At 39.2% G+C, this 25,779-nt stretch overlaps 1 protein-coding gene across 2 annotated transcripts in view; it reads left to right on the forward strand.

Annotated features, from left to right (window-relative positions):
- The first annotated feature begins 1,562 nt into the window (after window positions 1-1,562).
- Window positions 1,563-25,779, forward strand: part of LOC135714356 (CTD nuclear envelope phosphatase 1 homolog) — a 28,888-nt gene continuing 4,671 nt past the window's right edge. Inside the window, exons 1-2 of one of the 2 annotated variants that reach the window (XM_065237705.1) lie at window positions 1,563-2,364; window positions 23,668-23,925. In XM_065237705.1, coding sequence (XP_065093777.1) covers window positions 2,260-2,364; window positions 23,668-23,925 — 363 coding nt within the window. In that variant the 5' untranslated portion in view covers window positions 1,563-2,259. The remainder of the gene's footprint in view (window positions 2,365-23,667; window positions 23,926-25,779) is intronic. The other variant, XM_065237713.1, reaches the window with a different exon arrangement.

The following is a 25,779-nucleotide window of genomic DNA, read 5'->3' on the forward strand; positions in this document are numbered from 1 at the left end:
GCTTTTACTGTGCATGCTCCAAACATAGAAATCAATCATTAATCACAGATTATTTTAGAACTACAGAATTGCCACGAAATGCATTGAGCTAATTTTATCCATTTTTCACATAAAATCTTCTCCAGCAGAGGTATCACCATAGAGGTAACTCTAAGACCAGAAGCATAGAGGTAACTCTAAGACCAGAAGGTCCCGAAGAAACGTGCTCAACTTTTTGGCTCAGCTCTGGTACTCTCTTCGGTCCCAAGCTAATTGATTCACCCCTCGAAACATAGGAAAATCCACGAACCCCCTCATTTTATCTGTTAAACTTTCATACACGGATAGAAATCTCCTTATACCTTTTGGCAAATTTCTATTGCTGATTATACATAAAATGTATAAGTCAACTAATAAGCAGACGCCTTGCAAAAAGTTAATGAAGATCATATGTCAAATGAAATGTATAAGCGGTCACATATACCTTTTATGCATTCTTATAGAACCTATGTGGTTTGTATTATGGAATGTATAAGGCTGATGTTTTGGCAAAAATGTATAAGTGAAACACATGAATACAATAATTGATTTTCGTTTCGTGTAGCGAATCACAACAAACATTGTGTAGTACTAGAATTTTGACTTGAATGGGGTAAAGTCCTCTAAGTAAAAGTATGGACGTCTGTCAAAAGTAGTTCCAATCGAACCGTCAAAATGCACTGGTTTGCTCGATTGGAACAACTTTTTTCAGTTTTGTGGTGACAGTCGTCCATACTTTTACTAGAGGGCTTTAGAATGGGGTACGTGATTCAATTTGCTTGAGACCAATCACCCTAATAAAAAATAACCATAAACGAACGATAACCCAAATCATTGAACTATTCCACAAATGGTTTGGATGATACCCAGAACACGTCGTTAAGCAAATTAACCATACAATTTTTATTAGGGCAGCTAGTCAAGTAGTGAGCCAATTTAAAATCGTTAGTTGGTTGTATCCATTAAAAATTTAAATGCTTAATGGCTTAGCCTAAAGTGTTGCCGGAACCTAATCAATTTTATGTTTCTATCTGGAAACTATTTCTACATCCACTATTGGTATAGCCATAGAGGTAACTCTAAGACCAGAAGGTCCCAAAGAAACGAGCTTAACTTTTTGGGTCGGGGGAGCGGCTCAGCTCTGGTCGAGGGGGCGACTCAGCTCTGGTCGAGGGGGGCGACTATCTATTCTCGAGTATTTATTCGCTAGTGTGAGATTTGCTGAGTATCTGGAATTAAGATATAGATGTGTTGCCCCCTCGGCTCTGGTACTCTCTTCGGTCCCAAGCTAGGAAAATCCACGAACCCCTCAGTTTGCTTTTTCTGCTGTACGTAACATAATGTGTGAGTGCGTCTTTTACATTTCCCCGAAAAGTGAACTTTGCCACGTAGGATGACATAAAATGACAACATTCTAGTACCCCATCTGCCGCGGTTGTCAATTTGAATTTTGAGTGACAGATCTCACACACACACGCACACCCACTTCCACAAAATTTGCCTGCTTTTCGCTGACTAGAGCAGAGTTTTTCTTCCACTCCACTCACAGGAGGCATCATTTTGGTGGCAAGACACACAACTTAGCGCAGGAAGGACGGCCGAACTACTCGCGGTTACCTCTATACAGTACAGAAAATAAGCTGACCAAGAAAAAGTTTTTCCTTCCTCTTGGCGTGTGTCGCGGAAAATAGGAAAAAAATCGCGTTCGACCGTGTCATCTTCCGAGGTGTCGTGTATTGGAGTAGATCGGAAAATTTTGTGGAAAGTTTTCGTACAATCCGTCGCTCGGGAGCGAAGAAGCGTTTAATTTTTTGCAAAAATCATCCCCGTCTGTCGCCGTGCGTGTATGTGGTGAGAGAGTTTGCGTTTTTTGGGGCCGCCGCAACCGAGAAAAGGCGAGCGAAGATTGCCTTGCCAGCCAACCAGCACCAGCAGTAGTAGAAGAAGAAGAAAATGTGATTTCTTTCGAGCGCGAGCATTTTTTCGTCTTCGTCGTCAAGATATTTTTTTTTTATTTATCAGCAAATTTGGTTTCATTTTGGTGATTTTCGCGTGTAGTTGATGTACTCGTAATCGTAGTGTGGAGTGCTTGCAGTTCATCTGTATTCCGATAAAGTCTTGAGCAGAAGGTAGTGCTTGCAAGCCTAGGAAAAATAATCCTTCGTCGTCGGAACTCAACCCGCTGGAAGAGGGAACCGTGGCTGGGCGAAAGGATAACGCCGGGAGCAGTGCTGGTGGACGATGCCAATGTTGTCTCAATTTCAAATGAACTTTCGTGCGTTCCTAGTGTTAGCATCGAAAATATGGACCTGCATCTGTTACATGTTCAACCGACAGGTTAGAGCGGTAAGTGTTGGCCCAAGTACGGGGTTTCGCCAATAATTCACATTGAACCGTACCCGCAATTATCGACCCCCTCTACATCAGAAACACTTCTCATAGACCGGTAGCAGCAACAGCAGTGTCAGAGAAGTTTGCATGCTTGGAGGAGAATGAACGCTTCGAATTTGCTTCGTTTCCACTCATCTACCATCCCCCCACATATTTTCATCTCCAATAGGAACAAATAATCACGGCAAGAAAGAATAAAGAAATGCTCCCTTGCAAAGTTTGAAAGGTAGTCAAATTTCGTCCTTGCTTCTCAGTAGAGTATTAGACGCGGCTGGGATGTGCCTTGATGCATTGGAAACGGTATGGTGGAACTGAAGCATCAAATAGTTATAAATCGTATATCGTGTGCATGGATTTCATGCACTATATTCTTCTGCGTTCATGAACAATCTATTTAGTCTTTTTAAATATAGAGTTCTATTCACTTTCATGCACCATCTCGCCCCAGTGACGTAAGTTAACGTCCCCAAGTATTGATAGTTTCGTGACAAAAGAAAACGAAAGTCGATCAATAGGGACATATGGTACTGGCAGGAGATTGCAAAAGAGACCGTATAATAATCTTTCATAAACCTACTACCTACCTAACTAATATTTATCATCAGTCCAACTTAACGAATAAAGTGAGTCAAAACAAACACAAGAGGAAACCTACCTGGTTGCTTCTTTCGACATTCTCTTCGAAGTAGCCCTAGTTCAATTTCCAATTCCATTCACTTGGCTATATAGTCATCATGTCATTACCAAACATGCTTGACAGAATGTAAACAAAAGTGTTTGATTTACCCGCTACCGACAGGTTCACCCTACTTTTTTTCCGAAGCAGAAATAATTGCCATCCCTGATTGAACACATTGAACAATCGAAATAATGTTCTCTATTTTGCTTTTGGACGATTTTTCTTCTATTGAGAAGCGTCTGATACATCGAGCACGTTTCAGTTTAATGTTTTTATCTTAGGTCAAAGACGTTCTGGTGGCGCCAAATGGTAAGCCGGGCCGGCGAAAAAATCTTACTGGAATGACTAGAGGAGAAAGTTTAAGCCTTCAGTTGTGACAAACGGAAACGGAATATTATTGTCCGTACAAGTTGTTTGAAATGCTGACGTAACGGCAGGTTGTTTAACCGGTTTCAAAGTAAAGAAAATGCCCTAACGTCAGTGTATGTTTGGTCATTGAGTAATACGATTTGAAATTGAATAAAAAAAATAGATTTTTTTAACGTGCTTGGTGATTTAGTCACCGAGTGTCTGCTCAACAAGTATTGAATCGTGGGTTCAATCTCCAGGCCCATCCACTTGAAATATTTTGTAGCCTTGATAAATTGCCAATAACATTAAGGGATCATGCATCAATAACGTACCATATGTTTGACCTATTTGAGGCCCCTCCCCTTCGTAGCGTATTTTACTATACCTAATACAGAACAAGTCTCAACTTTTGTTATCCTTCAGAACACCCTTTAAATTATGTTTATTCTTCTCATTGAATTCTGATCAGATTTTTTTTTTTAATTCTCTTAAAAAATCACCTGCTATTCTCAGGGTGTCTGAAGTCCCTGGAAGAACCTGGAAATACATGAATAGTCGCTATATTCATAGTTTGGCGGATATAATCTTAGCAGCCAATTGAGCTGTCAAATAGCGGAACCAATCGAGCAAATCACGACCAACAACAGAAAAGAGCACATCAGCTATTGCGAACAAAACTTCGGAAACCGTTTTCTCGTGATTCAAGGCTTGCCTGCGCAAACTAACACTATCTTTGGGTTGGGGAAAGATTCCCCTGTCCGATAATGCCGGTTATTTGCGTTCGATTGTCGAGGAAAGAATAATCAACGTTTTGTTTATAAAAGTTGATAGGACCTTTTCATTCGTTTGTCTACAATATATTGAATTGGTTCCACTTTTTGATAGATCGAAATTCTGTCCGCCAGACTGAATATAGCGGCTATAGAAAAACCGGGAATCCTCGAGGAGTATTATTTTTCCTGGAAAAATCTGGAATTTTCAGAGAATTTTGAAATCCTCAAGGATTTTATAAAAATTTGAATAGATTATGTAAAAGTACGTCAAGGAACCTTCTCAAGAATAACACAAAGTATGTAGAACTTTTGCGAATTTCGTAGCATTTTGAGGAGTTGCGTAAAACTTCATATAAGTGTAAGGTTTTTTTTAAAAAGTTCAGGGAATTTTGTAGAAGATCTAAAGATAGTTCAATAGACTTCTAGGAGATCTTAATTCGAAAAAGCTCCATGAACTTCTTGGGGGTTTGGAGAACTTTGTTAAATTTCAAGAAACTTTCCAGTTGTTCAAGAATATTTGAAGATGATAGGTGCCTTTCCAGAAGTCCAAAGATGTTCAGAGATCTTCGTAGAATTAAGAGAGATTGACAAAATATGGAATTTGGAATAAATTCAGGAAACTTCGTAGAAGTTGAGGAAATTTAGTAAAGGTTAAGGGAGTTTTGTAGACGTTCAGGAAACGTTGCATAAGTTACAGGATATTCTTTCAGACATCCTTTCTAGAAAGCAGGAAATATTCAAAAGATCTCCACTTAGACAAAGATATTAGTAAAGTTCTCTGGATGTTTTCCCAAGACTTCACGTTTATCAAGTTCTGAGGATCTCCAACTGTTTAAAAATTCAATGTTCTTTCAGGTAGGTTGTTTAGGAAGTACCGTAATCCGGGGTGAAATTAATCACAATGCGCTGCACTTCTTTTAATATTGTCACGTATCACATTGTCGGTGATAGATATCAAGAGAAATATTAAAAGTATATCATCATAAGACTCTAATGATTGCCTTGATGTGTTTTCCTAACAAAAAGAAAAAAATATTGCATGAATTTCAATTTTATAGGTCTGACGTTAAGTAGCATACAATATCAACATTCAAACAAACGATCATAGGACTGCAACTATTGATGTGGTAAGAAACGGCTAGCTCACCGGTACTCTTACCTGTCTCTAGGGCGGCTCATCCACTTATTCGGAAGACTCACAACCCAACACTAAAGCGAAGTGGACAACACAGTTTCCTAAGTCGACATGCATGGGCTCGTGTAGTTTCAAAAGAATAACATACAAAATAGATATCATTTTCTTAAATTTTATTGAGGGACATATCACACAAAGGGGATGGTACCGGTGCGGACGATCTGTAACGTTGGGGCCCTTGGTTACATGCGGAGAGATAGGAAGGAGGGTTCTGTTTCATACCTGTTGCCCTGCAGAGGCTTGGAAGGAAGAGTAGAGCTGTTCGAGGTTAGGTGCTGTCCACGAAAATCGATCGCAGGATCCTCGGATGTTGGCTGCAGCTCTACCTTAGCCCGCAAACGGATGGGAAACTCATCGGCATCAGTAACAATAAGCGAGGGGGAAACGATAGTAAGGGGGTCTCGTTGGCCACTGGCTAACCCGTCTCGTACGTCGGAGATCAGGATGATGGAAGGGTCTTCGTCGTGTTGTTGTACCGTTCTCCTGCACTTCTCACGCGGCCGGGATGTGGTTCTCCGTCCTCAAAAATCCTTGGGACACTTGATCTTGGCCGGCGGAGCCGGAGGCGTGTCGTAGTCACGTGTTCACCCAACCTACGACGCGGGGATGCTTCTGTTCTGTCCTCCCGGATGCTCTAAACTTGACTGGCGTGGCTGGGAACGGGTTCAATGTTCCGGAATACGTGGGGTAGCCGCACTGTCTGACCCGGAACCACAAGGATACTCAGAAGTCGTCCGTTCGTTCAAAAACCTGAAGCAGCTGGCTTCTGCCGGTAAAACGTGGCTACCACGCAGCGGGTAAAAAGTGGCAACTGCTGGCCTTGTAACACGGCTGGTTCGGTAACAGGAGAAACTCGCTGATCGTGTTCTTCACCGAGGTCACAAACGCGGCGGAATACACTCGTGGTCAGTCTCAAATACCTTTAATTTTCCGCACTCGGAGAGAAAAATACTTGATATTTTACACAGTTACTTCTTGACGTCTTCACTGGTCGGGCATCCAAAATCCACTGGCTGGTCTCCCCTTTTCCTTCCTCCTCTTTCCTTTCTCATTATCCATTATCTCGATCTCGATGCGGTGAAATCGCTTTTCGCCCGAAGCGGTGGATTAGCGATTATCCATATCCTCTCAAATTCGGCAATGATGAGGTAGAGATGCGAACAGTCCAGGCGTTAGTAAATTTTAATAGGGTTGTAAAATTAAGTTGCGGAGCTTTGCCGTCTTCTTTGTTATTTACATAAGTGAACGATGGAACAAACTAAGAACACGGACTTTATATTCGTGTGTTTGTTTCATCGTTTTATTTTCTTTTGGTTGTTATATGTTGTCCTAGATGCAAAGGTTCACAAATGTTTTTATTTTTGGTGCTGGTTGACTATTTGTAAGGATATTTATTTAGGTTTTAGTTCAGTTTGTGTTGAGTGTCCTTTCACCATTTTTTTGTATAGCCATGGGCGCCCTACAAATAGTTATTTTTTCATAATTTGGTGCCTCCTCGATTGTCACACAAAGCCATCGAATTTCAGGCATCAGGTCAGGTTGCCACTGCATGATGATGATAATGTTTACAGACTGCATATAAAATTCGTGAAAAATAGCATTAAATCATAATTTTCATCAAGCCTGCCTAAAATCCTTCCAATATAACATTCGAATTGAAGAAGAAAACGTTTTTACGATCAGACTGATGTGCATCTTTGACTTTTCCAGATGAACTTTCATAAGATATATTCATTTAATATCACGGCTCGATCAATGCTGCATCGTAAATATGATGTAAACGGAAGTAAATTGCTCAATTACTCAAAATAAAGATGATTTGTCATCTTGTTATCACTTTGAAGACCATTTAGCATCATTTATAGCATGTTTTCACTTCTGAAAAATGCAGCTACGCAGGAGGTAACCTCTCCATGTGGGTGCAAACTTGTTATGCATAATTTGCCATGAAAACATCTCCGATCCATACCGAAATAATAACAAATAGTTTTCAAACACGTTTTCTTACACGATTCAAGCAAAAGTTTCCACGGGAAATTATTAGTTTTTCTTTATGGACCGATTTGCCCCAAACAAGCGTCTGTTTTACTTGGAAAATTTGGAAGCTATCCTCCTTCTAGTAGTTCTCACTTCGAAATGTAGGTAGCGAAAGCTTGGAAAAGTTTCACTGCAAGACGCCAATTGAATCTGATGGAATCTTGAATGATGAATCTAGATTTTATGGACATGTTTGTACATTATCTATAGGGAAGATCCGTGGCTTGGTGATTTAACTATATTGTCAAGAATTAGCACTCCAGCAACTGAATTCCGGGCATAAATTGTTCATAAAAATAGCAGTACTAATAATTTTCATTTCAGCTTAATTTTGAGATTTTTAATTTAACATTTCTCAAAGTTCTAACAATCATCACCCAATTAACACATTTACAGAATGGTTAAAAATGTTTAAAATATTTGCAGCACGTAAATTTTCAAATTAAAAAACTGCTATTATTTTGAACAATTTTACCTGGTGTCTCACTTTCCGTCAGGTCCTTCCAAAAATTTAATATTTTGTAATCGTAAAATTGAACATATTTGTAGTTCTTTGGCTTGGCTTTGTAGTTCTTTCAGCTCAATTGATCATAAGTTAACAAAGTTACATCATGCCAAAGTTGACCATTTTGTATGAAAATCGGCATGCGCTGCTATTTTATCGAACACAGCTGTACATTTTAATGAAAAGGAAAAATTTCTACATATATCTAAATTTCTTTCTTTTCGATGAAATTTATGCCCGGAATTCAACTGCAGGATAGTTTAAATGCCTTGACTCATACAAAAATCGGTGTCTCTTGTGTATATTTTATGATTAAAAAGCTCGTTTAAATAATTTTATTTATTGGTTCCAAATGGGTATAACCAAAACTTCTTCTTCTTCTTCTTCGCATTTCAAGCTTATTGCTTTTCGCATATTAGCTTATTGCGTGCTCTCAACTTAGTGTTCTAGATGCACTTCCACAGTTATTAATTGAGAGCTTCGGATGTCAGTACCAATGCATGAATTTGTATATTGTGTGACAAGTACAATGATACACTATGCCCAGGGAAGTCGAGAAAATTTCCAACCCGAAAGATTCCCTCGACCGGACCGGGAATCGAACCCGCCGCCTCCGGCTTGGTAATACCGTGCCTTTACCGACTAGGCTATCTGAGGCCCCCTAAACTAACTTCATTAAAAAAAATCCCAATGCTTTTGTAAAAAAAAATAAACTATCTAGTTACAGACAGGGACACAATCATTCAAGTTTTGAGTTTATTCTTTTCGATTAGAATTAAAGTTAAGTCTTGATTGACTCCGAATGTTAGTTAGTCCGATGCATGGAATAAAAAATTGTTCTGCATAAGTGCTTTATAACTTTCTTTTCTCTTCAAATATCAGAACCATGACAAATTATAACCAGACTTTTCAGTATTTTTTGAAATTTTTAAATCTTAATCTTGAACATATTTAAGTCCTAAATGTATGAAATTTATTCTGTATTTTTGAAAATTCAAACTCCTAAAATTTAATTTTGGTTCCTGTCTGAGGGGTGCACGACGTTAGGCATACGGTCGTTAGGCATACGGACGTTAGGCATAATGTACGATAGGCATAATGGACGTTGGGCATAAAGGACGTTAGGCATAATGGACGTTAGGCATAATCTACCGGATGAATTCCAGAAGGATGATAATGGAAACCGTCTATTGATTGTTGACTTCGGTGACAATAATGAAAGAGCCTTAATTTTTGGAACTCATGAACGACGTCTTGAACAGGCAAAGTATTGGGTTACAGATGGTACGTTTGCCACAGTTCCTTGTTTGTTTCGGCAACTCGTCACTGTTCATGGAAGTATCGCTCCCTCACATCAGCAGACGGTTCCGCTAGTTTTCATTCTGATGACAACAAAATCAGAATCGTTGTATCGAAAAGTATGGCAGGAAATCCTGGAAGCAGCAGGTATGTTTTTTTGTTATTGAATGAAAAACCACAGAATTAACCATTCTTGATTTCATGAGCTGTTCTTTGGCATCATATTTTATTCAACCTTGGCTGTTTTTTTGTTATTGAATGAAAAATCACAGAATTCACCATTCTTTATTTCATGAGCTGTTCTTTGAGGAAAACCTTTTCTTCTTTGACTTTTGCAATATGTGTGTAAGAATATATTACAACAAATGTGTGATTTTTTTATTTCTAGATGCGATTGATTTCAAGATATAGTTAAAAACTAAGCTGAGTTTTCATTGTAAGATTACTTAACCACTATCGCTACTAATCATGGATCTAAGTAAATATGTAGATACGTCACTTATGATATGATAAATAATGGATTCCAAACTGTGCTTATTAAATAAACTATGTTTGTTTAACTTGTATCATTTTTTATTCAACGCTAAGCCTAATTTAAGCATTTTTTACAGGTTTACAGGTTAAGCAGGTTTCTAGAGTTGCACAGCAGCAAGGTATTTTATGCCTAACGTCCATTATGCCTAACGTATATTATGCCTAACGTACATTATGCCTAATGACTTTATGCCTAACGTCCATTATGCCTAACGTCCGTATGCCTAACGTCCGTATGCCTAACGTATTTATGCCTAATGGGGTACACTCCTGTCTGAGATATAACAGATGATGAAATAGTCAGAATCTAAAAAAAAGGTAGTTACAAAATTCATGGAATTATCTAACTCTGCGCATTTTCTTAAGTTTGAGATGGTTAAATTTATGATCATTGTTATGAAATAAATATAATACAATTTATTGTTTCACCATTAAAATAAAAGTAAGCCTCAATGTCATATTATTGGTCACAGAAATAAATTTACCCAAAAACAAGCATCTTCGCGGGTTTTTCATTTAACCGTAGTTTAGCAAAAAAAAAAACAACAGGTCCCCCTGGCCCCCTCCAGATAAATTTTCTAGCTACGTCAATGGAACTAATATGACCACCGTCCCAAAGAACTTCGTCACCTGAACAACTTTGCTCAAGACAACAACTTTCTATATGGTCAGGTTCACGAGATATTCTACGTTGAACCTAAATTCCATATATTATAGTGCCCGTCATAAGTAATATGAAAGTGAAGCGGCGCAGTCCCCAATTAAACCTAAATCAAATGGCCCAGGCTTGTTGGTCTAACCTAGTACAACAACTTTGTTGACGATAGTATATTTATATATTGAAACAAATGACCACAGTGAAAATCCCATAAGCTGTAGGAATCGGGCAATATGGATTGCTGACTTATATTGTTCAGCTTCTATTCTTAATCCAATACCAATACTGCTTTGAGTAACGGACAGTAACGGCTTGCATCTGTAATCAATCTTGCAATTGTCCAATCTCATAAGTAAAATCCATATGTTTTCGATCAAATCTTTTTTCGATCGTTGATTGCTATCGTGCTTCCTCCGAAACAAATTGAATATGTATACAAATATTGAACCATTAACATTAAATGTTATCAACACGTAAACAATAATATTGCTTCCCATATGTGCTCTCTTTCTCTGTCAAGAGTGCATACAGATAGAGAGGCGCATGGCATAGGTATGTTGTTGCTGCAGCAAATTCAGGCTCACAGTCTATTAAATAAAATAAAATGGTAAGGTGTAAATGAACCGCGGCCTCACGGCTTTTCTCCTATCATCAGGGCTACAGCCGATCTATCAACCCACAGTTGCGGCAGCACGTGCACGGTAGCAAATCTGCCGCATAAACAAAACAGTTTTAATCTAAAGCACTCGCTCGTCGTCCCTCCTAACTGCACTAACCTATCCTATCAGCATGTTTGTTTCCACACACCACACAACGCTTCTCGTCCTGCAAGCGAGAGTGGCGGCAAACTGGGTAGCTATACGTGCTGTACTGATATATGTAGATATGGTTGACGCTCATTTTTTTTTTCTGTAGTAGAACTACTACAACTGTCCTACTAGGTCGAGTGTTTTAATTGAATGAAAGCAAGGTCTGGTGCGATGTGCTGGGTGTACGTAGCAGGGGTTACTTATAAATGGTTGAGAACACCGCTAAGAGCGTATAAGTGCCTATGGCAGGACCGAAGCAGGGCAGGTGATATAAATGCCAATTAATGTCAGTTTTAGATTGGCACATTGTGAGCCTGCAGTCAATGTTAGTGAGAAACGATTAGCGCTAGCAAGTGAACGATAATGTTTTGTTTCGCTTGTTGGTTAGTAATGTCCGACTTTAAGCCTGTAAGGAATTCTGGAAGACGGATCCAAAATTTGATCTAAACTAGCTGTATAATTTCATAACTATGTAAAACGTCAACCACCTTTGCGCTGCGATATTAACACCGACTAACTTAACCCTTACAATTATCTGCCATAATCTAAATTCACCCTGTATGAAATAAGCTTTGCTTGCATACATCTGACATAGTGAAACAAATACCAACAAACCTTTTGCACATGCTAGTCTAGACATTTTCGTCTAATCAAACGCCGTTTCTCGGCTTTGCGTTCAAACTAATCAGCGGCTTTTAATCTAATCGCCGCTGTATCAACTATCAAGTTCAAGAGCTCTCCGGTCGGTCGGGGTGTGACAAACCGAACGGAAGCCCTAATGACTAAACGACAAAATCAAAGCGCACGAACTGCAAGCCAGCTCAATCAAAGTGAGTTCCACCCTCCCGGCAACAACATCAACTTCCCAACTAGGTAATAGCCCATCGAAGTGCAAAATCGCCTTGCTCTACTCTTGCCGCAATCATCATAATCGTTGTCTCGTGCGTCTCGCTGCATGTTTGGTTCATCGTATCCTATACTCACACACATGCTCAGCATAAGCAGTGTTGTTGATTTTGGTAAAGATGATATGCGAGCAGCCGCAGGTTTTCTGTAGATGTGTATGAAGGTTGATTTGTACATAGCATTTTTTTTTCAATTATTGCATTGCTCTTGTGTCGTATGGTTTTTTTTCCGTTGTCTTCCTCAAGAAAAGATTTAGTTTTCCAAGTTAAAGGGGTGGAACGAACAAAAAGTAGTCAACTCAAATATAGTGCATTTATGTTTAGCGTGCACTTTAAAAAATTACAATCGTTGATTTTCTAAGTTGTGTGTCTACGAAATCTTTTGGTTTTAGAATTATGCATTCAGTTTTTAAGATGGCTACTAAACAAGACAACCAACATTTCAAATTCGGCACGCGCATCATTACATTCAAACCATTCTTTTTTGAAGGCGAATTGACCTTCCTGGTCAATAATTTTATACTGCAACAAAAAATCAAAACAAAATATCAAAATGCGTACATTGTCAAATGACTTAATTTAACAATACAATAAGGTTGTGCAATACTAAATGGAAGGGGTCAACCGTGAAGTACATGAATTCGTATTTGGCAAAGCATAGAGTGAACTCAACAATATCATGTCTTCATGTGAGAGTAACCTGCCATCATAACATAGAATAGATGATTAATTTAGTAACATTATTTTTCTACACTTAATTTTGTGGTACTAATTTTTGCTTGTTGCACCCTTTATAAACCTTCGGACGGATGGTAGACGGTTGTGGGGAGGGATGCATTCTGAAAATAGCATACAAGCGGATTTTAAAGTTCAGGTGTGATTGGTGTTAATATTTTTGCTGCTACTAAACAATAAGAACGAAGACGCGTGCGAACTTTCGCCGTTCGATAAGTTCATGCCAAGTGTAACACAGAATTTGAATTTAACTGAGTTTTTAAAAAGCTGAGTTTTCAGTAATGCATTCAGTAGTTATTGCTTTAACTGAAAACTCCGTAAATCGCATTATCACTGAAATGTTTAAAACTACCGTTTTAGTCAGTAAAGCTTTGCTGTCTTTTTCAGTAATTTATTTATTCACTTTTTTGTGTTGAATTTTTCAGTATTTTAGTCAATAAATTCTTCAAAAACGTTGATTTACTGTTAGTTCATGTTTTTTTGTGGGTTCATTCGTGGTGATGGCAGGGTGATCAGTTAACCGAAAAATCTGGAAAACCAGGAAAACGCAGGGAATTCGGAGTCACCATGGAAAAATATGCTTCGAACAAATGTTTAGCAAGTAGTTTTAGCAAGAACTCTAAGGGGTTATCCATAAATAACGTAGCATATGTTTGATCCAGTTTAGACTCCCCCCCCCCCTTCCCCCTTGCAGGGCTGGTAGCAGGTCACTTTTTAGTGACTTGGTCACTATTTTGAAGCCAGTCACTAAAAAGTCACTTTTTATACCAAAAAGTCACTAAAGTCACTATTTCCCTAAAAATAGTCACTAAAGTCACTTTTTCACAAAATGTTTAAATTGAGTTCTTGGCACTAAGAAAGTCTACAGTAGTTTTAACAAAATATACATATCTGTTAAAAAATTGAAAATTTTCAAAAGGGTGACCAGTGAACCGCAAAACCTTAGAACACCAGGAAAACTATTGGGAAATGCCTTCAATTTCGATTTAAAAGAGAATTTTAAAGGATTCTAGGGCAGACACCAAGATATATCAGAGAAGAATACCAACGTACAGACTACGACATGTGTTCTAAGGACCGATTTCTTCATATGCGCTTAAATCTTAAGCCAGGTTTACCTATATAGTTAAACTTGGCTTAACACATACGAGCGTCGTTTTTGATTATTGTTTTTATATTATTAGAGACGCAAAATTCAGCTTCGAAACAATTTTGGAGATAATTTTAATGTAATTGAGAGTGCATTTTAACGAGAGTTCTGAGAAGAATTCTGTGATGATTGGATGAGGATTCTAGGTCAAATTATAATAAGAATTTAAAATTAGTTCTGAAATGGCTCTGATCAAAATTCCATGAAAATCCCGTGAACTCCAAAGATGATCTCTGCGGATAGTTCAAAAAGAATTCTGGGGTGATTACTGACGATACTTTCAAGAGAATTCTAAAGAGTTCGAAATAAATTCCGAGAAGAATTCAAATGGAATCGAATTTTGAGAGTTCAATCTCAAAGGAATTCTGAGAAGACTTTTAAAGTTTGTGATGGATTTTTGTTTTGAGAATTCTGAGGAAATACTATGGGGATTCTAAGGAGAATACGAATTGAATTTCAAATTGAATGCAAGGGAGAAGTTCAAGATTATTCTAAGCAGAAATTTATGAAATTTCTGAGGTTAATTGCATGGAAATTCTAAGGATGGATTTATGGAAGGAGCCTTCAGGGAGTTTCTAAAAGAATCAATAAAAATCGAAAATAATCTACTTTAACTAATCATGTGTTATTACTTCATGCGTGAATTTAACGATTTACATAGTCGGAGATGCTTAACGTCAAATATCAGACTTAAAATAGATATTTTATACGACCAAGGAGGGCAGTGTGAAAATTGTTTATCAAAGTAGAAAGCGAGCAAAGGACAATTTTGAGGAAGGTACGAATCGGGTAGTTGTTTACGTCAGATGGCCACTTGAGTGTGAAACAATCAATAGAACTGTTTCCGCACATCAGAGGTACATAAGCAAATCGGTGATCATCCCTTTTGCCAGTGGTGGTAGGGGGAAACACCCCTCACCATCCCTCATTAACGGATGAGCTTGGTAAAGGAGATGCTCTACCCTATTGGTACCTTCCTCAAAATTATCCTTTGTTCGCTTTCTACTTTCTATATACAAATTTTACATTGCCACACTATAACGGAACTATCAACTCTTTACTTTCATCTCCTCATCTATCGTACAAAATGTTCACTTTAATTCTGATATTTGATGTTAAGCGTTTCCAACTACGAAAATGATCTATTTCCAAGAATTTTTTGATTGTTCTGCAAAGAATTCAAGAATGCAATATTATGTTTGTAAAAGCTTATTTGCCTCTAAGTTTAAGAGAAGAGGAATTATTCTAAAAATGTTCTTGAGATCATTCTGAAGAAATTCTGTGAAAATTTCATAGCAAATATATCAAATATTTAGAGATTTCGAACGCAGAATCAAATTCAAGATCATAAAAATGGGAATTACTATTAGCTAGTCATCATGTATAACGTAAGCATAAGTAAATTATTCAAATCACTTCAAATTTTCTTCACAGGAGATTCCGTTGTGAGATTCGATTAAATTAGAGGAATTTATGAAATTTGATTTTAAGTTCCATGTCATAAAAAGTTTATTTCAATATCAAACAGTATTTTAATTTTTAATCTACCATATAAATGGTTACTTATTTAGTATTTACAAGTCACTATTTGGTAACTGCCCTTGTAACATATTTCGCTATGCCCAATACATGGCCGGTCTAAACTTCTGAAACCGCTCCCAAAATTTTCTTAGAAAAAATGCATACACCATTTGAGGTGTATGCATGTTTCCTAAGAAAATTTTGGACTAGAACTCCAATCAATTGTGTGACTTTAGAGTAATATTTGTATGTAGCTTTGTAGAATATTCCACAACGATTGTGAGGAGGATTAATGGATTCGTGAAAAAATACCAAGGAAAACACGCAAAAGCGCTGTTCCAAAGAAATTCTACGACGATTTTTTAGGGTCCATGCGCACTAGGGTGTTTCATTTTGAAAAAAGTGATGAATTTTTGATAGGCCACCCTCCAGTTCGATTCATAGCCCCAAAATATGAACCTGTGCAAAAAATGGTAAAGATTGATGAAGGTTTAGAGGTCGCGCCAATGATTTGGATTTTTTATGGAGATTTTGGTGAATTAGTATGGGAAATTATTGATTTTCGTTTACATTGCTCTAACTTTGGTTGTAGTTGTCCAAACGTTGAAAAAAAAAATATGTGGTTGTCATGACAATGATCAACAAGCCTGTTGTTGTTGCGATGAAATTGGCGTTGTTGCCTTGTACATATTCATCTGTCAATTTATCCTATTTTGCCATTTTTTCACATTTTTATAATTCTTGATACGCTGCAAAACTGAGCGTAGCAACTGTAGGCTTTTTGTTTATTGCCATAGCAATAACATACTAAATTTTTTCGACATTTGGACAAGTAGAAGCAAAGTTATAGCGATATAAGCGATTTTTTAAATTCTTCCATAGTAATTCCCATACAAATTTCAAATCATTGGCGCGACCTCTAAACCTTCATCAATCTTTACCAATTTTTGCACAGGTTCATATTTTGGGGCTATGAATCGAACTGGAGGGTGGCCCATCAGAAATTCATCACTTTTTTCAGAATGAAGCACCCTAATGCGCACCTTGTCAAAAATTTCTGGAGAATTTTAGGAAGAATTCCAAGTTAGGACCATCTTAACTATCCTTAGGAGCTCTGGTCTATTTTTTTATGGTAAGGGGCCTATTTTATTTTCAATTTTCAAATTCTACCTTCCATGAAATAAAAAGACCTTTTTCGTATGAAATTTTCTTTCAACCTGATTTTATTCTAGCATATCAAGCTGATCAATTCATTAGGTCCTAAGTTTTTTTCTTTTTCTTTATTTAACGTCGGTCTCTGTTCCGCAATCTAGTGCCAATCACCGACGGACATCGATTGCCATCCATTGACGCTAATCGAATGTGCAGGAAGGCAGCTTCCACACCTGCGTAGGATATTGCACCCATTCAACACACATGGGCCGGGACCAACGGCTTTACTTCCCTTCCGAAGGAAGACGTGACCAGAGATTTTTATGCCTTAGAAAAATCCCACCGACCTCGGCTGGGATTGAACTCAGACCCATCGGGGTGCTAGAAAGCAGTCACGCTTACCACTACACCACCGGCGCCGGATGTTAGGTCCTAAGTAACATGGACAGATTCTCTTCGTTGACTTTCTCTTTGCATCCTCACAACCATGTAAAGACATTCCCAGCTATTTTCAGCACACAAATCGATGAAAGAAACTATTCTCTAGTTAGAAATACGAAAAACACGACAAGAAACGGTTCAGTACCCAAGTTATTGAAGAAAATCGATCAATGTTACTTAGGATCTAATGCATTGTTCAGCTTGGTATACTCCGGATCATAAGTTTGGTGTCACACCAAAAAACATGCAAATGTGTTATATTCATATCTCTGTCATTTTGCGTCCAATATTTGTACTCTTTAGGTCATTTGAAAGGTACTGATAGGAACTTTCTTTGTAATGGCTCAATATAATTTTAATAGTTTATTGGAAATTCTATCTATCATGAAACTTTAGTGTAATAATTTATAAGCTACATAATGGTCTTAGAAGAGGGTAGGTAGATAATTCCGTTAGAGTACGGCAGTATGAAAATTGAATTGAAGTTCAAAATGAGCGAAGGGCCATTAATGCGACAGTACAAGTCAAACGCACACTTATTTACCTAACTCATACATGAATGGATGAGGAGACTTGAAGTATTTTGTTCAAATCTACAGGCATGCAATTTTCATACTGCCGTACTCTAGCGGAACTATCAACCTACCCTCTTCACACTTTTCTCTAGCTAATAAATTACCACACTAAAGCTTCATGTTAGATAGCATTTCCAACCAACTTTGAAAATCGCAAAATTTGCGTAAAACACTTTGAATAATTTGTATATTTTATAGACTAAAAGTTCACTCAAAGTTACAACCTTTTATAAGAATTGGGCTGGCTAAATTTTGAAATCAAAGTAGTACTTACCTTACCAATCAGACTAAGGCCTTGTTGTCCTCTGCTTCCGAAGAAGTCGTTTCCACTCTACTCGATCCATGGCCACACTTTGCCAGCCTCGTAGTCTGCGAAGGGTCCGCAGCTCACCTTCTACTTGTTCGATCCACCTTGCCCGCTGCGCGACTCTTCTTCTTGTTCCTGTTGGGTCGCTTTCTAGAACCATTTTCACTGGGTCGTCGTACAGCATTCTTACGAGGTGCCCAGCCCACCGTAGTCGCCCAATTTTTGCAATGTGGACGATGGATGGTTCTCCCAGCAGCTGGTGCAATTCGTGGTTCGTTCGCCTCCTCCACATTCCGTCATCCATCTACACTCCACCGTAGATGGTACGCAACACCTTCCGTTCGAAAACACGCGGGCACACATGAATCCCGCCTAGTATTGCCCCACGAACTCTCTTGCAAATGGTGACAGGCGGCGGCAGTTGCAGCAATCCAACTTGTCGCCCTATTTTTTAGATTGGGCATACGACACCTTCCATCCACTCCTCCGGTAATATCTCCTCCTCGCAAATCTTGGCAATTACCCAGTGCAGCGCTCTAGCCAGTGCTTCACCACCGTATTTTAATAGCTCACTTGGTAGTTGATCTACACCAGTTGCTTTGTTGTTCTTCAACCGACCGATCTCCTCCTCAACTTCTTGAAGATCAAGGGCCGGTAGTCTGTCGTCTTCTGCGCGTGCTCCAAGGTCTGTTGCCGTGCCACCTTCGTTTTCTGCTGCTTCACCGTTGAGGTGCTCGTCATAGTACTGCTTCCACCTCTCAATCACCTCACACTCGTTCGTGAGAAGGTTACCGTCCAAGTCCTTGCACATATCGGCTTGCGGCACGTAGCCTTTGCGTGAACTATTTAGCTTCTCGTAGAACTTCGGTGTGTCGTTTACGATTTTCTATCGCCTCGCGATCTCGGTATTCCTGCTGACGCTTCTTCCTTCGGAAAACCGAGGTTTGGTTGTTCCGCGCTTGTCTGTATCGCTCCACATTCAATCTCGTGCGGTGTTGCAGCATTCTCACCCGTGCTGCATTCTTCTCCTCTACTAACAGTTTGCATTCGCCGTCAAACCAGTCATTTCTGCGGTCCGGGATTGAAGTACTTAGTGCCGCTGCAGCAGTAATACCCATGGCGGAACGGATGTCCCTCCAGCCATCTTCAAGAGAAGCTGCACCCAGCTGCTCTTCCGTGGGTAGTGCAACTTCCAGCTGCTGCGCGTAGTCCTGGGCAACTCCAGCGTCCCGTAGTTGCTCAATGTTGGGTAGCGGCGTTCGGCTTCGATAGGTGTTATGCACCGTTAGTGGGCCGAATCTATGTTCGCACTGCGGTACGTGCGGATGTTGATAATGTCGGAGAAGAATTTCCCGTCGATTAGAACGTGATCGATTTGGTTTTCTGTGTGTTGGTCAGGTTATCTCCAGGTGGCATTGTGGATATCCTTGCGGGGGAAAAAGGTACTTCGAACTACCATACTCCGAGGGGCTGCAAAGTTCACGCATCGTTGGCCGTTGTCATTCCATACGGTATGCAGGCTGTTTGGCCCGATTGCCGGTCTATACATTGCCTCCCGTCCTACCTGAGCGTTCATGTCGCCGATGACGATTTTGACGTCCCGTTGCGAACAGCCGTCGTACACCTGCTCCAGCTGCGCATAGAACGCTTCTTTCTCGTCGTCGGGTCTCCCTTCGTGTGGGCAGTGCACGTTGATGATGCTGTAGTTGAAGAAACGGCCCTTAATCCTCAACTTGCACATCCTCTCGTTGATCGGCTGCCAACCAATCACGCGTTTGCGCATCTTACCCAGCACCACAAAGTCGGCTCCCAGCTCGTTGGTGGTGCCACAGCTCTGGTAGAAAGTAGCCGCTCGATGCCCGCTTTTCGATACCTTTAGTCCCGTCCAGCAAAGTTCCTGCAGTGCTACGACTTCGAAGTTGCGTGGTTGAAGTTCGTCATAGATTAACCTATCGCAGCCCGGGAAGCCGAGCCTGATGATATGCCTGATGTAAGCCAAGCAGACCTTCTATCACCTCTTGAAACATACCACAAATTTTTCACAATACATGGCGCAGTCACGCGTCAAACGGGAGCAACACAGAAACAGCAGTCTGGTACGCTTTGGACGTGTATCATTCTCGCAGACCGGTTTGAGTGTGTGAGTTTAAATTAGAAGAATATTTGTGATGTATGGGTGCCTAAAGCGTGCATTTCGCGCTGTGCACTTGGATATCTGATTGCAGACGAAAAGAGTAATGGAGAAAGAGAGTGCAAAAGCTCGCTCTCACTCTCTTGTCAGCTGTGAATCTCTCAATTACCGATAGTTGCGCCGGTGCGCCTGTCAAAACTTATGAGCTTCCGCTGGTTCATTCTGATAGTGTTGTTCTGATGAATAAAGAGGTGATTAATTCAAGTTTGCTACCCAAGGGACTCTTTGAATTTTCGCTAGATTTTGACACTGTTTTGTATCAAAAAATGTTTTCGGAAGTGTTTGACGGATATTCTTTATTACACTTCAGTCAAAAGAGTTGGCCTTTTGATAAAAACGATAATTCAAGCTGAACATTGCATTAGGTCCTAAGTAACATTGACAGATTCTCCCCGTTGACTTTCTCTTTGTATCTCCACGGCCATGTAAAGACATTCTCAGGTATTTTCAGCACACCTAACGATAAAAGAAGCTTTTATCTAGCATCTAATAGGACAAACACAACAAGAAATGGTTATGGGCTCAAGTTATTAATGAAAGAGAAAATCGACAAAGAGAATCGATCAATATTACTTAGGACCGAAAGCAATGTTCAGCTTGAATTAGTTAAGCTTTGCAATTCCTCCTACTTCGGTTAGTGCGAAAAGGGCCATACAAGTTTTGTTTACACAAGATGATAGGCACTTTAAATGTTACATTAGGTAGTGATTAATATAGTAATATAATAGTCCCTTTCATGGAGCATTGAAAAATAAAACAAAAACTAATATGTGGTGGTCAACTATAACGAACGAACAAAGTTTGGTGCACAGGTAAACAAATGAGGCACGTGACGCCTCTGCTTTTTCTCATAAATAGTCTAGAATAATTGTTGTTCATCTGAACAACTTTACGGAATACGGAAACCTTCTGTCCAGTTCATATGTTAATTTAGGGAAAACAATTCAACGTTATTGTCACATTACTGTCACTACCCTGTGAGTGAATTCTGAACTAAACTCTTTACTTTAGAATAAGTCTTGTCCATCTGATCCACTTTACCCTAAATGAAAACCTTCTATGTAGTCCATCTAAGGGCAAACAAACTTAAAATCCATCTGAACAACTTTGCCCAAGTCGGGAACCTTCTATCTAGTCAAGATGTTATTAGGGCTACAACTCAAAATGAATGACCCACTAGCGCCACTTTGTGAGCGAATTCTAAAATGCACTCTTTACCTTAGGAAAAGTCTTGTCCATCTGAACAAATGTTAAGCTAGGGCAAACAATTCAAAATTAATGTCACACTAGCGCCACCTGGTGAGTGAATTAAGAGCTGAGCTCTTAACCATAATATATATATCTTGTACATCTGAACAACTTTGCGCAAGACGGGAACCTTCTATCTAGTCAAAATGTTAACAATTCAAAATGAATGCCTCACTAGCGCCACCTGGTGAGTAAATTCTGATCTGAACTTTCACTTTAAGATTGGTCTTGTCCATCTGAACAACTTTGCTCAAGATGGGAACAATCTATATGAGAAGGATCTATAGATAGCGTTATATGATGTGTATATAAGATGGCGCAACTTGATCCTTTTCGTTTTAGCGCCATCTAGTAAGTATATTATGTCATACCTTGTATTATTGAATATCTTTGCAGAAGAAAGCAACATCCTATTTGGTTGAGATCTCGTGATATAAACATCTCTAACATCAAAATATGCCACTTCATGTGCATATTTTTTACAATGATCCCTCCCTAAGAGAGATCCACCCCTTAAAATAAACTTTGATAATGTAAACTGAAAGTACATTAAATTTACTTTACAATACACTACACATTTTAAAATCCGTCGAAACTTCGCTGAGATATTACAATTTGAATTTGGGTTCAAATTGACCTTAAGGTACAGACAAGTTTTTTTTTTTTTGACACAGACTAAGGGTTAAAATAAAATGCCATATTTTTTTTACCAGAGACATCAATCATGCCGGTATTTCGTTTCTTATCATATTGATCAGTTTATATAAAACCGGGAAACATATTTTGAGCTCCCGGGAATTTAATTTCCTAAATTCAATGTTTTAGCATTTTCAGTATCAGACGTTGGGGGTTTAAGCGTTAATGAACAAACAGTTAGGACTTATAAAAAAGGCGAGATAACATTGTCAACCTCAGCACCCCCTTCGAATGCTTCATTAATTTGATAACCTCATAATCGCTTTTCCGACTGGAGAGATATGTTGTTACCTTTTCCAACATCGTGTCTGCTTGTTGTTCGCTCAGGTATTGGCCCGTTGCCAACAATAATTAGACAGATTGTGAAAAAATTCCCACACTGTCTGCCCAAGTGCAGCAACACATACGCGAACTACCGCCACAAAAAAAAGAAAGAAAAAAGTATGGATTGTGACTTCTAGATAAAAATGCAACATGCATTTATCATTAATTCTTGGGTTTCTTTTGTCGTGTGTATGTACATGTATTATCACTGGATCGGAACAGATGGCCTCTTGATTTCTAGCTGCCGGTCAATGACCGTATTGCAGCGCTATGTGGATGATGTCCTCATTTATCTGTAAATATTGTCGTTACAGCTGAAAATGGGAAAACCCCACTAGCGAAAATCGCTTTTACTCTCGTTCCATACGTTATACATAGTGTCGGAAGTTGTGCGCTTTATAGCGCATCATTGTTCAATTACAGCACACTACTTTCGACACCATGTATAACGTATAGAACGAGAGTAAAACCGATTTTCGCTAGTGGGTTTTTCCAGTTTTCAGCTGTGATGGCATTACTTGCATCCTTCAAGCAATAGGTATTGTCGGAAGTTCATTGATTGACTATTCGCTCTACGCATCGGTTCGAATAATTGAATGTTAATGTGATATAATCACTTGTCATACGAACAATAAAACATCGTTCTACTCGTACGTACGTACCGAGTTTATCTTGCGTCCCGTGTGTATAATCAATACTAGGTACCTGTCCTTGCTACCTCAACGTTTCCTATTGGAGGAAGGAACTCCACTCATTCGCTCATTTGAATTCAAAGCTTACTTACGTTCATGCCGCTTGCAAAAATAAATCACTTGGCACGCTCACACTCGCTTGCTTCGTCTTTTTTTTTGTTCGACCCAAAAGTACCCACCGCAAATATAAGTGCTGCTGCTTGACCATTTTGCTTATGTTTCCTTTCTCATTTTTGCTCATCTTCTCATCATCCACGATGTTCGCCAACAAACAAATGCGAAATGGAAAAAAAAAATCCGTGTCTATGCCCCCTTGCAAATCTCACTGCCACTGCTGCCCCGCTGCTAGTTGATCTGAACACGAAATAAACTACCCCCCGTAACCAAATTCACGCTCAACCACCGCCACCCGCCACCACCGTATCACCATCACACCAAATGATTTGCCTTTTCTTTTCCTACGATAATCTGACTGACTTAGTTTGTACAGCATCAACCGGTGAAATATGAACTATTCCCGCTGTCGCCGGTGTCCCGGCACCGGCTCGGCATGGTCCAGCGCAAGACCCTGGTGTTGGACCTGGACGAGACGCTGATCCACTCGCACCATGACGCGATGCCACGGAACACGGTGAAACCCGGCACGCCGCACGACTTCACCGTCAAGGTCACCATCGACCGGCATCCGGTGCGGTTTTTCGTGCACAAGCGGCCCCATGTGGACTACTTTTTGGATATTGTGAGTATCTTTGTTTTTTTATTTGTTTGTTTTGGTTGGGTAGGGTACAGCTTTTGCTGTAAGTTGCTGTAAGAGAACAATACAGGAATCTACGATTTGCGTGGTGGGTAGTGCCGTCTACCCACCGCCATTTCTCAGAAATCTTTCAACCAATTGAGCTTATTTTTTGTATGTAATTAGGGCCACCACAAACTTAACACTCACAAAAAGTCAGCTCAATTGGTTGAAGGATTACTGACAAATGGTGGTGGATAGACGATGGACTTTGTTTCTGCGCTTATTGGTCATCAGATATCACAAATGTTGTTTTGCGACATCTATCGTAAATTTCCGGTACTTGTTAACAGAGGGCAGTGAAGTCAACAAACCTATCACAAATTACCAGCCCAGTGGCAGGCGCGTAGGCAACATGTTATACCGTGACAGCGGGCCCAGCACAGGAAAATAAACGATTTGAGCCCGGGACTTGCTGCCTCGCTGCTGTTGGAATAGGCCTTGTCACTGGCCTGCAAATTACAAAATCGAGTACCTGACACTGTAAACATGTTTGGTACCTCTAAATATGCATTTAGATTCACATCCGAAATCCCAATTTTAATCATACTCAACACAACAATTCTTCGAAAGCCCCGCTCCAATCAAAGAAAAAACGTGAAATCCCGCTAAGGGTGGAGATTTGAAATTATCTGTTGTGTCGAGTATGCTTAAAAGGAAGGACTTATAGTGTCGTTCTTAATGTATAAATAAGGGTACCGACAACTTTTTCAGTGTCAGGTCAGGTACTCTACTTTGAAGTCTGTGAGTAAGAGAGATATCACAAATCGCAATACATGGCATGTTGCAGGGCTGGTAGTGAGTCACTTTTTAGTGACAGTCACTAAAAAGTCCCTTTTCTTAAGGCCAAGTCACTAAAGTCACTATTTCTTGTAATCAGTCACTATTTTCAACTTTTTTAGCGTGAATTTATTTCAAGATTGATCATTCTTTGCTTTAGGCGTTCAATCGTCTTTCTCTATCTACAGGGTGTCTATTCATTTTTCTAAATAAAATTATCTGACTTTTCCAGGTTTTTCCAGTATTTTAACGGATAAATTCCAGGTTTATAATAAATTTTTAAATGCGTTAAAAATAATCTTTTTTTTTTGTAGATCAAAAACAACAGAAGTTTACCCAAACGTTTTTAAGACATGTCAATCAGTTTTAAAGAAACAGCTTTACAATCAAATTCATTGAATGTTGAAGTTTATCACTTGCTTAATTTCTCACTTAATAAAGTTGTAAAAAACTTCCCCAATTTGAGTAATTCCAAGATCTAAAAGTATTCAATATCTTGAAGTTTCGTATTGCATGTACAAGTGCAAGATATTGAAAATTTTCAAAGTGCCAGAATCAAGGAAAAAAATAAATGATTTATTTCAAGTTCGTAGGAACTTTGGCGAATTAATGAGTAATGAAAAGAAATGATGAGAATTTCAGTGAAGCTCCATAAACAAACTGCGGGAACATAAGGGAAGTCAATACGCTGAAAATATGGGGAACTTTCTGGAAGCTTTAAGAACCTCAAAGCTGTTCTTTTAGCATCCGAAAATTTATGAAGTTCTAGAATTTCAGAGAACTTCACAGGTGTCAAGCGAACTTGAGAAATATAGAAAACATGAGGGGTATTGTGCAATTTTGTAAGAAGTTCTAAGTACCTCAGAAAAGCTAGATCTAGAGATTTTTTTGGGGAAATTCAGACCTTACGAGCAGTTTCCAGACTTTTAGAGCAGTTTGAATATATATAATCGTAAATTTAGAAAAATTCAGGACAGTTCCATGATATGCTGAAAAAAAGAGAACCCCTAAGATGTTCCG

The sequence above is a fragment of the Ochlerotatus camptorhynchus genome, unplaced genomic scaffold, assembly GCF_037179485.1.
Source record: "Ochlerotatus camptorhynchus isolate MF236.1 unplaced genomic scaffold, CSIRO-AGI_Acam_v1.1 ptg000044l, whole genome shotgun sequence".
Classification (NCBI taxonomy): domain Eukaryota; kingdom Metazoa; phylum Arthropoda; class Insecta; order Diptera; family Culicidae; genus Ochlerotatus; species Ochlerotatus camptorhynchus.